At 43.7% G+C, this 16,608-nt stretch overlaps 1 protein-coding gene across 1 annotated transcript in view; it reads left to right on the plus strand.

Moving 5' to 3' along the window:
- The window catches only part of COG5 (component of oligomeric golgi complex 5), a 197,631-nt gene that overhangs the window by 179,335 nt on the left and 1,688 nt on the right, over positions 1-16,608 (plus strand). The window contains exons 19-21 of the mRNA XM_074903321.1: positions 4,335-4,411; positions 4,902-5,028; positions 5,572-5,651. Of these exons, the coding sequence (XP_074759422.1) occupies positions 4,335-4,411; positions 4,902-5,028; positions 5,572-5,651 (284 nt within the window). The remainder of the gene's footprint in view (positions 1-4,334; positions 4,412-4,901; positions 5,029-5,571; positions 5,652-16,608) is intronic.

Raw genomic sequence — 16,608 nt, forward strand, 5'->3', positions numbered from 1 at the left:
TGAAAATATCACAATAGGCACTAAACAATAACTTCACTATGGGGTTTTTCAAAGCGCTCTTCAATATATATGCATTATCTGTATCTAGACTACGTATTAACTTCACCCTTGGGTTGCTGAACATAATCCAATTAGAGAAGCCAGCCATGTGATGTATTTTTTACAATATAGCTAGCCAGTGAATAGTTCAACAGATAATCGACCACCTAGCCATGGGCTATGGCAGGGTCATATGAGAAGAAAAGATAATATAGCCTTTTTGGGCTTAGAGAGCAAGAATCATTGAGAAGAAGCATATGTTGGGCAGGAGTCTGCCACTGTGTTCTGCGAAGCATAGCAACATAACATGAATAAATCATCGAAAAGCAATGGTTTTTGAACAAAGTTAGAAGAAATGAGGCAGAGTCATTAGGCTGCCTTCTGTTCTAGCTGCCCCTTCCTTTTCAGCAGGCACGTGCACTTCCTACTGCTTCTCTTGGATCCTGCGTTGATTATTATCTTGTGTTAGTTGATCAAGCCTCTGTGGCTGCAAACTACTGCTTGGACACCTGATTTATCACTGAATTTAACCTGGATGTCTGAATTTTTAAATTTGCAGTTCAGAGAGAAACAAAAAATACTACTTACCCTTTCATATATGTAATGCCCTTGCACACACGATACAAATACTGTCTTGCAGACAGCCAAAACCATCACCCAACCTGTAAAAGCTCGCCAGAATGCTTTGGAACTATAGCTGTATATCATAGGAAAAGCTGCTACAATATAAACACGCTGCATGAATCAACAGTTGATGCAGCTTCAGGTGATGACAGGTAGCAAAACCAACAAGTGATGTATGCTCAGTCCTCTGCCCAATTCCAGCACCTTAAAAACAGCAGCTGTTCCAGCCGAATGATTCCTCCCCGGCACTTGCTCCCAGGCCAGCAGTGCTGGCTGGCACGATGCTCAGCAGAGACATAAAACCCTGCTCAGTGGGCCTGCAGAAATGAATGTAACAGCAGAAAGATGCTGTAGCATCTCACTACATCATTGGGCTCAGATAAACAGCTAAAATTCAAGTGAAGAAAACAATTTTAGTTATTATGCGAAGTATAGTTTTTGTTGGAGAGATTGGGCTATAACACATAGCAGACTAGTGTTGTAAATTAAAAAAAAAGTTTCTGTGGTTTATGTACATTTTTACCACATTAGTTTTCACTCATTCCCACTCTTCATGAGTCAATTTGAGATGGTATAGTATGCTGCAAAGCTTAAAAACAATTTTTTTCTTTGGCAACTAGTACTTCACGAATCAACCATCTGCTGCCATTAAATCTATCTACTTCTAGCAATACTAATAATTTCCTACAGTGAATAAAGGTTGAAGATGAAGTAATAGAATTTTCCAAAGTAAATTTTATTCTTTAGTGTTTAAGATTAAAAATGTTGATCTATGGAAACTGCCAAGTATGTTCAAGAGAAATAATTTAAATTTGTTTTAATAAGGAATTGGTTAAGCTGTAGAAAGTTTCACTTACATCTCATTACATCATATCATGTTTCAGGAGTGAAACAATCATTTAAAACTTATTAAGTAAAATTATATTTTGCTGTACTGGGATTTCTTTTCTCTCATGAGTACAGTTTGATCCACACATCTCTGTTTCCACAAGTCAGACCAGCAGTTTGTTGCCTGTTAGCAAATTCTCTAAAGCACCTAAAAGAATTATCTTCTCCCTGGTTCTTCACAGCTACAAGCCCACAGCTCCCACCAGAGCTGTGACACCAGCTCCTGCAGGATATCAGCTACTTCCAGCTGCCTCTAGCCAGTAATGATGCCTGAAAAGAAGCTCTGGAGAAATCAGAGTCTGGCTCCCATTTGTTTTTCATGGTCTGTAGGGTTTTTGTATCATGATGCAGCAAAACCTACTTAATTAGCTCCTCTTTTTGGCTACCTGCCCTTGATCCTGCGCAGCAGACCAGCCTCTTGGCTCCCATATGTGCTCAGAAGTGTCCCGGGGGATCTGGGGGAACAACATGCTGAACTTGCTCTAGGCTTCATCGCAGTTTGGAGTTGGAGCACCTCTCTGCAGAAATCCCCAGGAAGAACCTGTCTGCCCTGGGAGCGTGCACTCAACCTCGCTCCCTTGTGCTCACAAATTCAGCACACGCCACAGCAGCTGGTGGCTCCTCCTCAAGTGTGAGGATGCTGGCTTCCCATTTGTTGCCTTTTGCACTGCCTGGTGGATAGCGTGCCTGCTCAGGAACTGCAAAACTGCGTTGTACATGCTCTTCAGCCCAAGAAACAGGTACCCTTTGTGCCTGCATGTGGGAGAGGTGACCTAGCCCTCAGGCTGTGAGGGTTACAGAGAGACAGGGCAAGGATCCCCCACACCTGTAGAGAAGGGGCAATTCATAGCCTAGAGTAGAAGATTTGGGGGGCAGAAGGGCAACAGGCAGGAGGGAGTGGGGCTGTTACCCAGGGCTGAAGCATTCATCTGAAAGCAGAAGACAAAGGTCTTATTTCTGCTTCCTGGATTTTTATTCACTTTCTGCTTCTGTGAGTTTCTGCAGAATATAAAATGCAGATTTCAGACAGCCTGAAGTGCTTGATGTGAGGCATGTACTCCAGGGTTCCTAGTCTCAGGGAGTGGCTTTCTACTCCCTGCATGCTAGCTCTGTGGGGCTTTCCCCATCACCCTTCAGTGATGCCCTCCTCGTCTGCAGAGGAAGTAGGTGCCTGGTTTAGGCCCCCTGGCTTTCCCAGCTTTGTCTGACTGAGTGTCATGTAGGTGGATACTCCTACAGTGTGACCCACCTGACCTATTTTAAGATGTCTACCTCGGGGAGAGATGCATCACACCCAAGGAGCGGCTGTTTCTCTCCACTGAGTATAAAGAGAACCTGTAGATGTTGAGAAGTAGGTGAGATGACTCTCATCCTGCCACCTGCTTTTTAAGATGGCTGCCTGAAGTATATGGATTTGATTTGCATTAATTGCTAGTTTAATTTCTTCTGGTTTTAGATGAACTGTGGTGTCATAATTCATGCTGGAACCTCAGCGTAGTTACGTGCTCTTGGTGAAGCTGGCAGCCCAGCAGCCAGCTCTGTCTGAGGAAATCCTACAGCTGGAAACAATAATAGTATTAAGACTTTGCTGTAAATAGTGTCTTATCACAAACAGTTAGAAACTCATTCAGCAATGTTACCTAAATGGGAAGCTCATTGTAAGGTGGTTTTGATCTTGTTACTTATTTTAGCTCTCGTCCTTTGAAACTTAGCTTAATTGTGCATTATGTGGAAATCAAAGTCTGAATAGTCTTTCAAGTTGGGGATTTAAAAAACCGTACATGGAAAACAAAGCTTGCATCCCTCTGTTGACTGCAAAAAAGGAATGCAAAAAAATAAAAACTTAATTCATATTTGGCTAAAATTACTTTACCTATGGGGTTTTTTGAATGGTGGTATTTGTGTTAGTATCCATGTAATGTTTATGTTCAGTCTGGGACCTGGAAGTGAAATTGTTCTTTCTCACTTCTGTGTCCTCACTGTTAATGAAAAGTCTGTGACAGAATTTAGTCTCACATGAATGATGTGAAAACCCAACTGGAGCCTGGCTCTTGTTTGAAAACACAGGTGAACTCCAGTGCTTAAAAACCAGAAGGTATTTTAAAATTGTTTTTAAAGATGGCCACTGTGACTCAGAGACTGAACAGTATGAAAGTAAGAATAAAAATAATGCTCTTACTGATGCTTTTTTGCCTGTGATTCCTTATGACCCTGTGGCAATAGTCCTAGCTGTCTTCTATCTAATCTGTGTAGGTTTTGCGACCCAGAATTTGGGGCTGAGTGTTCAAGAAGGAATCATTTTAACCTTGTCCTTTGCCAAAGGAAAGGGTGCCTAGCTGAAATGGGTGTTCATTTTTACTGCTTGAGGAGTGGTTTGTGGAGACCTGCTTAGATTTGCTTTCTTCCCTGGCTGTAGTCAGATTTTTTGGTATTGACATAAGTGCTTCATCAGGACATGCATCACCAACAAAATAAACCTGCTGCAAGAGACACAAAGCTTCAGTCTCAAAGAGCTCATGAGACCCCTTCTGTTCTTAACCATAGACTATCACTATTGGTTGTCATGGGATGCTTTACTGTGTTGCCAAGAATAAGGCAAAAGTCTTGGCTTGGGCAGTGCAGTATGAAAACAAGGGATAGCTTCTTGTCTCAAATTCAGCCCCCAGCAAGAAGTCAGTGACTTGATGTGCAAGATCAGATTATTGCTTAAAGGCGGGCTACTTCAATACCAAGTTTTGTATTTTGGGATGATCTAATCTAAATTAAAATGTTTGGTTTTGTAGATGGAGTTGGCAGTAGCACCGCTGTGTCGACGAGTCTCTGACCTAGGAAAATCTTACAGACAGCTGAGGTCATTCAGGTGAGTTGCAGTTGCAGGAAATGGCAATTGCCAGTATGACCAAACTATATTTCAAAACTGATTTATTGCCTTGTGTTAGTTCTGATTGAACTGAGAGCTTTTTTGGCAACACCCACCTGCAAATTAGAAATAGATTAAAGTTCTTTTAAATTTCATGCAGAGTATAACTATGATTTAACAATCTTTGTCATGCAAATGTTGGCCAAATTGCACTTTTTTGTGTTGCTTTCAGTGCAACTTCTGTATGACAATGAGTTCTATAGTTACCCTAAGTGTTTTCACTGAAATATAAAATTTACAGTCTTGTGTTGTGTAATTACAATAGGCAACTCCTGTAAATTTTTACAAACTGAACTGAACTAGATGCAGACTAGTGGAAAGAAATGAGATGATTCTGTCCTAACGCAATATTGCCACCATATAGGCATTGTTCTAATGCATAAGCTTTGCTTTTTCTTCCTTTCACAAGTATATTGCTACATTTTTCCAGACCACTGCTGTTCCAGACCAGTGAGCATATTGCCAGTAGCCCAGCTCTGGGAGAGGTTATTCCATTCAGCGTTATTCTTCAGTTCTTATTTACAAGAGCACCACCAGAGTTAAAATCACCCTTCCAGGTAATAAGATCAACCTGTCTTTCCTTTCAAGATGTCCTAAGGAGGAATGAACATTGTGGTTCGCCCTAGTTATTTTAGTTTAAAAGTATTCAAGGTTATACTTTATATGATTTGTTGGCTTTTGTTTTTATTGTGGCAAAGGTGTTATGGTTATTGACTTCATATTTTGATAAATTAACAGTAGGAAGATGATAACCAGGTTTTAAATAGACTCTCAATTCTTTAGTAGTCTGTCAGCTCATAAAAGAAATTGCAGGACTTATCCCAGACTGCAAATTGCCTGGATCCTGCTCATGTAAGATACAGGAAATCTCAGTTCAAACCCCTGTCAGAACTGGTCTGATGTAGGAGATCAACTCTAAGCTCCCAAATAACATATTGGACTACTTCTGTAATTGCCTCTAATTCCTTAACTCATTCTGCATCACTGCAGTATTAAGAGAGCCTCATGTGATCTTCATTTATGTCATCTCTAATTCTGAAATTGGTGTGTTTCCTTTTTCACATTTATGTATAATTGGTGTTTGTGTTTCTCTGTGTCAGAGGGCTGAGTGGTCCATTGCCCGCTACTCCCAGTGGCTTGATGATCATCCATCTGAAAAAGACAGGCTTGCTCTCATACGGTAAAAATCACGCTTCTTTCTTCTCAACATTTATGATAATGGAGCAGTAACTTATCTGCACACCAGGACTGGTCTTGAAAAGTAAAAAAACGTGCTATAGGAGATGTATCATAAATACTGTTACCGTCTCTCCACTCATGGGATGAGTTGCTAAATGGGAGAATATATAAACTGAACACACTTCTCCACCCCCCATACCCAAACCCTCAAGTGCCTATGGAAGGAGCACGTAACCTCTTGCAAAGGAAAGAAATGATGCACAATGGTGGTTTAAATTAATACTCTATTTTAGCAAAACTGCCTCTCTCAAATGCTGGAAAGTCAAGGCTGCAGCTGTCCTGTATTAGGAAAGAGAAGCTTTGGAAGCTTCGGCAATAAAAATGTAGGTGGGAATTTAAAAATGGAAGACCCTTGTTACACCCCTGTAATGTTAGTCTTCAGGAAATCAGCCCGGGATCTTTAGGAAGTGATAATTACGTCAGATTTTTAAAATCTTCCTAGGGTAGATGACTTTATAGCTAAATACTGTTTTACATCTTAAAATGTTAGGAAAAGTTATGAATAGTCTTGTTTTTCAAAACAAGCAGATTTTTAAAGCTCGTTAGAGAGAACAGATGTGTTGTATGAACATGACAGAGCCAGCCTGAGGATCCTCAGGGTTCAAGGCTCAGATGGTCATTGGGGTCATGGGTCATTTGGGTCCTAACACCTCAAGTCTTCCAGCCATCTTCTCGGTGTCCTGTCCTGACCTTGGTGTCACCCACTCCAGTGGCATGGGAAAGGTTGTCACACATAGCTGCACTAGGCTTGATCTGGGAGCCAGCGCTGTCCTTAAACTTCTGCACATTGATGTCGCCAGCTTTTGCTGAAATCATAAAAACTGTTTGACTTTTAAGTGCCAGCCAGCAGTGGTTGTGCTTGAGAAGTTCGACCATTATCTGTCTGCACTTTTAAAGCAGCCGAGAGGAGTCTGCTCTAAATATTTACAGTTCTTGAAGCTGATAGCACCATATAGTCCAATGTAGTGCTCGGACCAATTAAGGAAATACGAGTTGATCACCAGTAGATGTTAGTAGGATTTATTTCCAAAATATTAAAATGCAAACTGTGTCTCTTCATATGCATATTAAAAGAGTATTTTTTGAAAATCATACATGTTGTTAGTCTAGTTTGGCTACAAAACTAAGTTTTCTTGAATCTCAAGTCATGACAGCTTGAATTACAGGGTAATGGGTAGTAGGTACAAGGCTGATACAGCTGTATATGTAATTTAGTTATCAATATTTTGATTTTAATTTCTGTCCTGATAGTACTGGCAAAACTGACAATGTTGAATTTCAGTCATGTTAGGGAAAGTCAAGAATGCAAATCATTTGAGAACTGATGCGATTTTGTTCTCTTCAATCCTTTTACACGAATTTGAAAATGCGTTCCTTAAATTACAACACGTTTTTGTCTTTGCTTGCAATTAAATTTCATCCAGACTGATTTAGTTAATGGACTTGCTGGTGGTCATTTTGAGACACTGATAAATTGCTCTGACCATAGAGGTATGTATTGGGTCTGGCTGAACTGGAATCAGTTTTCCCCTATAGCAGCCCTCACGGTGCTGTGGTTTATGCTGGGAGCTGCAGGGTGTTGATAGCACCCTGGTGTTGTGGCTGCTGCTGAGCAGTGCTTACACAGCACCAAGGTTCTTTCTGATATTTTCCCCAGTGGGACGGGGTGGGCAAGATCTTGGGAGGGGACACAGCCAGGACAGCTGACCCAAACCGACCAAAGGGATATTCCATACCATATGACGTCTGCTCAGTATAAAGCTGGGAGAAAGGAGGAAGGGGGTGGGGTCACCCTTGGTCCTCCGAGGCAACTACTACGCGTATTGGAGCCCTGCTTCCTGAGAAGGCCCGACATCGCCTCTTCATGGGAAGTAGAGAATAAATCTGTTGGCTTTTGCTTCCGCGCGCGGACTTTTGCTTTGCTTTGCTTATATTAAAACTGCTTTTGTTTCACCCACAAGGGTTAGTTTATCTTCTTTCCCCTCTTTACCCTGTTGAGAAAACAAAGGGAAGGGGGGGGGAAGTGATAGAGCGACTTGGTGGATACCTGGCATTTAGCCAGAGTCAAACCATCACAAGGTATTAAGGGACAAGCCTTGGGACAAGGCTTTTAGGCAGAGTGAGTGTCATCCATCAGACCAAGTAGTGTAGCTGGAATACTTTAGTTTTTCATTTCAATCCTTTCATTGAATCCTTTATTCATTTTGCATGAGACACCACTATTATAATATTTTAACTTTGGAATCTCAAGAATGTGCTGCTGCAACATTATCACTTGGCAAGGTTATCACTTGAGCATTTTACAGTGAGACTGTGGTCCTTTTGATTTACACTGTGGAGTGCTCAGACACCCATCCTCCCAGGGCATGGAAAGGGCAGCTTTGAAGATCTGCCCTTCCCAAAGGCCTCTGCTGGCACTCCAGTGGCTCTTCCCTACTCTTGGTATGCCAGAGCAAGGCTGTTTGTCACTGCCCACGCTTGACTGCTTCTCCATCCATCCATCCCCAGGCCCACCGCTTGCAGGCATCACTCACGCAGCTTTACTGAGCCACATGAATTAACTACACTGGATCTGTCAAGCAGACTCTTCCCTCAGGTGGTTTGATTGGCAGCTCATGTAGCACCGCATGTGCAGGGTCAAAGAGCGGGGGCTAGCTGACCAACGCTTGAATGCAGTTCAGGCATTCAGGAGTGAAGGGGATGGTTCTTCTTCGCAGAACCTCTGTAGGCATTGCTGTATGCATTCACCATCTTTTTACCATCTCCTCTCATGCCTTTTAGTCATTTCTAAATAGGCTGATTATCTAAATAGGCAAGCAAATGTCAGTCACTAGTATGGCCACGTTTCACTCATATTTTCTTTAATACTCTATTGAAAGATTTCTGAGCCGGCTCTTCATGTGTCTCATGAACCAAAGTTGAACTACAGGCATCTTGCTCATTTGTCTGGAGTCTTTCAGTCACCCTCTTCAAGCTTTTTCTGCCTGTAGTTGTTCAGCTCTTCTAATTGAACCTTGGATGTTTTGAGCCTTCAGATCCCTGGCCTACATCAAGAAATTATCTTTATGTTTGCTGCAACCTTGCAAATGGTAATTTTCTGCAACTTCCCTTTGTAACAACTGTGCAATTACTCTGGGGACCTGCTTCTTAGATATTAATTTGTTTGCGTTATCAGAATCCTTACAGCTTTGTATTAAAGCTAATTGCAGTGCTGCTTCCACTCTGTAGATCTTAAACACTTCATATGCAGCATGGTGTTAATGCTGTGAATTAGTAGCATTCTGAGCATTTTTGTGCATTTCTTTTTGCTTGTATTCAGCATGAAGGGTGGTATTTACCTAGCCAGAGGTATAAGCTAGACTGCCTTTATAGTCAACAGAGAGAAACAGGCGCTGCTGGGGCTGATTCATCTCATCCTGAAGTAGGTACCTAAAATAGGTCAGTTGCGTTGTGTCCTGAAAGCTCCATTTTCTCTGCTCAGTGAAGGGAGCGTGGGCTGGGACATGGGAGCTCTCTCAGGCAGACAGCTGCCCTGCAGGCATTTAAAGTTAGGTGAGATGACCCTGCTGCAGGCATCCTCCTGGAGCGGAGACAGTGTTGAAAGGAGCCCTTCTTTGAGTGGCCAGGGCACTTCTTTTCTTTTTCTTTTTAAATTAAGTTTGAAAACTCAGCCTTTCTTCCATAAAAGAAACCCTGTTAGATGTGGCAGGATTTGAGCCAGCCTGATGGACAGTTCATCCACTCAAGGCCACATTCTTATCTTTACCATTTGAGTGTGGGTAGACTCCCCTTACTCAAGCTCACCGTTGCTGGAGCAGAGTTGAAAGTCAGGCCCAGTGAAGGCTTTGTTTTCATAATGAGGTGATATCCTGAGCCGGAGAGTGGCTCTGACCACTAACCTGCTGGGGGCAGGGACAAATGCTTGCTTGGGGATCACCACGAAAGCCCCATCTGTGCTTTAGGTTCAGTCTCACTGGGCACGGCAGCGTGACAGCTTTGCCGCAGTCGGCAGAGCTGCGCTGGGTCACTGCTCTGCTCTGCTTAAAGCAGGCAAGAGGCAGCCGCGCGGCGTGGCTGGAGGGCTGCTGCGCGCTGCCCGCCCGCGCCTCCGAGCACTCCCCGGCCAGCACCAGGCCATTCATAAAAACCCTCCGTGTCACTTAGACTGCTCTATCAACGCACAGTTCCTTGGATCTCTTTATTATGCAAGCTGGAATAAACCAGAGATGTCTCTTGCTAATCTGTTGTCCTGCAGATGATGCTGTTCGGTTTTACAGTAACTTTTGTAGCACTCGAATAAATGGATTTGGTGTCAGACAGATGTGCTCTTAACACAGCATGTTTTCCATTTTATTCTTTGCCCTGAAGTTTGTAGAGCAAACAGACTTTTAACAGAGTACTAAAGAAAAGTCTGGCCCTGCTGGCCTCCAGCTGCCCTGCTAATTGCTTGGGACCTGAGTGCACAGGGCGCTGCCCCACTACTGAACAGAATTATGATCCCTGCCTCTTCTGAAGTTTACAGTGTAAATCAGGCTCCATTTGACCAAGTCAGAGCCCAGGAGGGTAGCGCTAGTATTCACAATTCCATATAAAATGAACTAATTAATTAGAGTAATTCTAAATGATATGCATTAAGATCCCTTTAAGAACCACAGCCCAAATCATACTTCTTTTTTTTTTTTTTTAATTTTAACTGTAGATATAAATCTTCATGGGTTGAAATAACATTTTAAAAAAGAACTATCTGGTCTTATATAATCAGCTTGTCCTGATTTCCAAGAAAGCTCATGTTTTTGCTCAAGCAAGTGAAGTAATTTAATAAGTGCTTTAAAATCCTTTTCCTTATGTGGGAGGGCATCTTAAACTTAGATTTTTTTTTCCTTACTTCTTATGGCATTTTTAATGAAGCATTAATATATGCAGAACATCCCACCAACCCTCTTTCCATAGCTCTCTTTTACAAACAATATTTGTAATGTATACCATAGCTTGTCTTTTAAAATAGAAACAGATTGCTGAACAGGTTTTATGTCCTTTATTAGACTGGAAGATGCTGAATTTAGGGCATTATTTAGTCTAATCCCTTCAAGAGTATGTTTTGTATATTACATAAACAGGGTTTCTTCCATCTTCTTAAACATCGGTAATATAACTATAAATTACATCTTTTTATATGACAACAGCTGTGATCTCTTCTGTGCTGGAGACTTGATGATACTGCTTTCACCCATGATGCCGTTTATTTTTCCATTACTGCTTAGGCACTAGTGTTTTTACAGTGTCCTCTACAGGAGCAAGCCTACCTTTTTTTAAGAAAATATTTTAATGGTAAACTGGTGCCTCTGAATTGAATTATGTACTGCCAGCATAGTTTACAAGAGCTTGTTTGAGCTCAGACTGATAAAATTTACAAAAATGTCATCATAAAATCTGCATTTCATATGTTAACAAAGCTACTAAACTCATTTATCTCCCCAAATGAGGCACACTCATGTTGGTACCTCAGCAAGCTCAGTGAAGTGCATTGTTACACGTTCCCAGCTCAGCCAGCCCGAGCTGAAATCTGGCTGCATGCAGCAGCAACCATCTTGCTTTGCCGTAAGCACCTTCCTGTGCTGTCTGTATTTCTGAATGCTGCAGTCCCGAAATCCCACCCTTAAGACTTGGTAACTCTCTTCAGAAGAACAAAATTCCCATCCCAAATGTACTTCTGAAATCACAACTGCTGTATGACCATTGGTGCTTTGGTTACCTCTCCCAGCCCATTCCTCCCTTGTGCTCTGAAGCAACCTCACCATTATTCTCTGGACTCCAAACATCTTTCTCCCTGGATATGTCGATTTCTGCCATTTTACTACCTGGACCTTTTGTTTTTGGGAATGCTGTTCCTAATAGGATGGACAGGCTCCCTGGCCTGTCGCCATTGTGTTGTTTCCATGGGCAGAAATGCAGAGGAGAGTTTCCTGAGCTGATGAGAGCTTGACCATGATTATGAGCTGTTTCATGGTCATCAGGTAGGGTATGGAGCTCTAGGTGACTGTGGCTGCCTCTTGGCTCCCAGCCTTTAGCAGCTGCAGCAGCTTTTCATCCTCTCACTCAGCGTGAGGCCCCTCCAGCTGCTTTCTTACACTTGCCCGCGGGGGAGGCAGGCTGCTGCTCTGCCTTGATGGGTACATGAAGCAGGTAGTTCTCCAGGCCAGTTTTGCTCTGGAGGTGTCCATGTCCTTTGTTCAGTGGTAGATGTTTCCTCATGACTAGTTCATTCTCTTGGCACTGGAGTTCCTGTCAGTTGTTCCCCCAGTGTCACAGCAGCATCCCCACCGGTAGGAGATGTGGCATGCACAAAATAACCTTCACAAGTTGAAGGCTGACAAGACAAGGGAGTCTTACATAAATATTATATTTGATGAGAAGTTGGTGCTCACCATGTCTTTGTGCATTAGGCCATTAGTGAAACTCTTACTGTCTGAGAAGAATCGTATCATAGAATGGTTTGGGTTGGATGGGACCTTAAAGCTCATCTAGTTCCAACCCCCTGCCATGGGCAGGGACACCTTACACTAGAGCAGGTTGCTCAGAGCCCCGTCCAGCCTGGCCTTGAACACTGCCAGGGAGGGGGCAGCCACAGCTGCTCTGGGCAACCTGTGACAGTGCCTCACCACCCCGTGTGAAGAATTTCTTCCTTATATTTAATCTAAATCTACTCTTTTTCTATTTAAAGCCATTACCCTTCGTCCTATCACTACACTCCTAGTTAGAGTGTTTTTACACACAAAGCCAAGCTTTTGTTTTAGCGTTTCAGGTGAAGTTACTGATTATGAATTGCATTTTAACATTCAGCTTTAGAGCGTTTATATACTTTTATTGGAGGTGCAAGCATGGGACATGGGAAAGTAGTGAATGCATTTAGTCTTAGAGTATTGAGAAAGGTTTTATTTTCTTTGCTTAATGTAAAGCTGTACAAGGTCTGTTTTAGAAAAATACATGAGAATTCACTTTATAGTATTGATGGAGTAGTAATTATTGGTTGTCTTTTGAGTGGAAAAGATAGTTAAGATGCTCCTGGGTTGGTCATATTGATGAAGTTTGACTCCATCTCTTTGAAACAACACAAGCAAAGCCACAGTAAAAGTGAGCACAGCAGAGGAGAGCTGACAAAGATCAACTTCTGTCAAGCTGTTGTTCTCTGCTGGGAAGAAGGGTCTGGGCAGTTCTGAGGCCACCAAACAATTTGTCAAGTTCCTTTTAGCTGCCCTTTGAGTTGTAAGAGGACAGTGGCTGCCACTGATGTTTTGCCAGTTAAATCAGATTCTTTTGAGGCAGGAAAGAATGAAAAAAGATAAAAGCCGTTGAAAGGTGTGACAGCAGGACTATAATACTGGTGTTTGGCACTTAGTGTAGCCTAAAGCTCATTCCTTCTTGTTTGATCTGATGGGAATAACAGTCTGGCTAAGGATTATCAAGGGCTGACATTGAGTGGGTTTGGGTGCTGCTTTTAGGGTAAAGCTTCTCCCTTTCATCTGAAGGGATCTGGTTATCTCTGTCATCTTTTTCAAGGGCTTTTTCAAAGCAAGGAGATATAAAGTCAGAAAGGGATAGCAGTGTTACCATCTGGATAATGCCAACCCACAACTTCACCAAGAGGTGTCAGAGCTTTCTAACTTAAGCAGATCAATATGTTTTTTTCTATTTTCAGCTTTGATGACTTCTAAAAACTATTTGGGCCCCAAAACTTTGGGGAGTGTATAGAGGAAAAGACAGGGACACTGCTGAGTGGAAGGGGAGAGATTCAGCAAGATGAATAACAGTTACAGTAAGAAAACTGTCATGGGAGTTTCTCAACTGTGTTTTTCATACCAGGGACTATTCTTTGTGGAAGGTAACTAACATCTAATGTGTTTAATGATTGCTGCTGACCAGAGCACTTGAGCACTGACCCGAGTGGAAATGTGAGACACATCTGACTGTTCTGAAGCATTTCCCCTCATCTTGATGGGATCTATGAGCCTTCCCTGCCTGCATCTCCCACCTGCTGCTCAGTCTGCTCATCACATGCTCTGCCCCTCATTGCCACAAGAGGCCAGTTTATTGAAAAAGCACACTCACCCGCTGTCCCTTTCCCCCATCTCACTTCTTTTTAAATCCTGGGATTTAAAACTTACCTGCAGATGTGCCTGATCTCTCTGCAGTCCGTCATGCTGATGGCCTTTGCTGGGAGTGAGATGAGCTGCACCGGAAGCACTTTGTGGCTGCAGCAAACAGTTTTTTGGTTGTTGCCTCTTTCCCTGTAGACCCTGTGCTGCTCACCATAGGCCATTGGGAAGAGCAGGCGGAAGGTTTTCAGGGACCTGACCGAGTGGAAAAAGTCACCTTCATTTTGGCTATATAAATGAATATTCTTTCCCTGCCTGTAACAGGGAAAAACTTTTCTCTTGCTGTTTGTTGATGTGCAAAAAATGCAAAGTGACTCTTCAGAGTGTGTTGGTACCTGGTGTGGACCCCTCAGCATAACTCACTAGTAAGTTATCAAAATTGAAGAGCTCTCCAGTGCATCCAGGCCAACATGAGGAACTGTTCCTGTGCTCAGTCCCTTTATTCTTCTGAAGCCTCTCAAATCTCCTGTAATCCAGTCCATCCTCCTTTTGCATCACCTCAGTCTTAGACTGTGCTTTGGGCTTCAGCAGAGGGAGTCTGAAGTCCTGCGGGGGGATGTCGGGAGCTGTGGTGCATGGTGGGCATCACCTCGTGCCCGTGTTTCATTCCCGTCCTGTGCTCAGAAGGAAAGCTGCCTCGGGTTCCTTGGTTGCACAGTTGCACGCTTCACTCTCTCCCTGTCAAACTCCATTAGCAACAGGCCAGGGACTCTGACTGCACATGTGTGCATCTGCTATGTGTGGACATGCAGCTCCTCCCGTTGTACTGTGGCTTACAGATCAGCGCCTGGCTTTGTGGGGAGGAGCACTGCTGGCAGGAGCGGGTGCAGCCCCAGGACCTGCTCGCAGGGCCAGGCTGCCATCGCTGCCACTGGCTTCTCAGAACCCAAAGCTCAGGCTCATCTCTCCAGCAAATTGAGTGCAGGCTCTTGGCCTCAGGAGCATCGCCCACTAATAAATGACCTTTGCTGGACATTCCCAGCAGCACTCTGACATAGGTGGGATTTAGTTTTTGTTTAGGAAGTTGAAAGCCCTTGCTGGTTTAGCACTAGCTTTACTGACAGGCAGCAAAGTGTGTTACAGCCCCACTTCTTCCTGCCATCGCCTCTGGTTTGCCAGGCTTGGCTGTAGCTTCCCAGTGCTGCAGCATCACACAGGGATCTTGGCCCCTCTTCTCTCATCACCTCACTCCAGGAGGAGCCTGTATGTGTGTGTGAAACATAGGCTGTCTCACTCTTTAGTGTTTCTGCTGTCCTTAAGCCTTGCCTAATTAAATGCCTATGTACTGCCTAGCACCTCCAGGTGCCAGCAGGCACGGATGGGTTGGTAAGCAGTGCTGCCTTACATCCCCTGAACTCTTCGTGCAGTGTGCTGATTTTGTCTGGGGTAATTTCCTTCACGGTAGCTAGGATGGGGCAGTATTTCACCACAAGTTTGTCTGTTGGAAGTAGCAGCAAACACAAACACAACTCTGCCTTGGCCCAGCCCACCATCCTGCAGCAGCTGATGTGTGTTTATAGGCACGACACTGCACTTGCTCTGAGTTCCATCTCTAACCCTGTGCCGCCCCACCACCAGATGTGCATGGCCACCACCTACCTTCCCCCCGTGGGACTGGGCACGTTCCTGCACCTTACCACAAGCCCTCGCTGGCAGAGCAGCCGTGCTGGTGTCCCCGGCACCTCCACAAAGGAGTGCAGGAGACAGACAAACCCCTGGGACCGCTTCCCTGCTCCGTGACCCAGAGTGGCGCTTTCAGCCCCGCTGCTCGGTGTCACCTGCAGGACCCACCGCCCCGTGGGATGGGCCTGGGCACAGCTGGGATGGCCCGTGGCAACAGCCTACCTGCTGCAGCCAGGAGTTGTCTTAGTCCCCACTTGGAATGGGGTCTGTTATTTGTGTGTGTTTTCTTTAATGTCACAATTTTGCTGTTAGTAGCACCAATGGAACCTAATATAAACAATTTTAGAAGGAAAGCCCAAGATTGTTGTACCTATTACATGAAGAAATAGAAAAGGGAGGAAAATCAGTATTAGAAGCCATATTTAAGTATGGCAAAGCTAACTTGGCTCACTTAATGAACTATTAAGTTGGAATTTGAACAGATCAGCATTTACAGTCTTTGTTTTATAGATATGTTGTCATTCAACAATACTATTTACTAGAATAGTTGGATGAAAGGTGGCTGTGTTGTAATGCAAGTTAAATTATGTACAGACAAGTACGTAATCACAGTTGCCCCTCTTAGCTTTGCATCTGTGTAAATCACACAAGAGTACTTCTGTGTGTGCCCTCCTACGACAACGTGTAAGAAAAACACCGCAGACACGTACCGACGCACACATACACTTTGTCTGTGGGTCAGCGCAGCATTTCCCAAAGGACAGCTGCAGTTTAAAAGACTCAGCCAGAAAATCACCTGAAGGCATCTTGGTTGTTCACCAGTGCCCCAGTTTTCATTCTGTAAGTTGTACCCTTCACGTCTGCAGCAGCTGGAGTCTATTCTTTTCGTCTCTAAAGGTTACCAGTACAGCAATGTGCCCAAGTCTGTGCGTCAGAGCTGTCATTTCAAGCCATCTGCAACATGCTGCTGCTGCTTATTTAAATGCTAACTTGTTCGCTCCTCAAAACATGCAAGAAAGGAGAGAAAGATCATGAAACAATTTATGTAGCGCTTTGTAAGGCCGTTCTTGCCCCTCCTGCTTCCACAGAGACACATAAGATCACCTGAGGAAAATTCTGTAG

The sequence above is a fragment of the Athene noctua genome, chromosome 3, assembly GCF_965140245.1.
Source record: "Athene noctua chromosome 3, bAthNoc1.hap1.1, whole genome shotgun sequence".
In the NCBI taxonomy this organism is placed as follows: domain Eukaryota; kingdom Metazoa; phylum Chordata; class Aves; order Strigiformes; family Strigidae; genus Athene; species Athene noctua.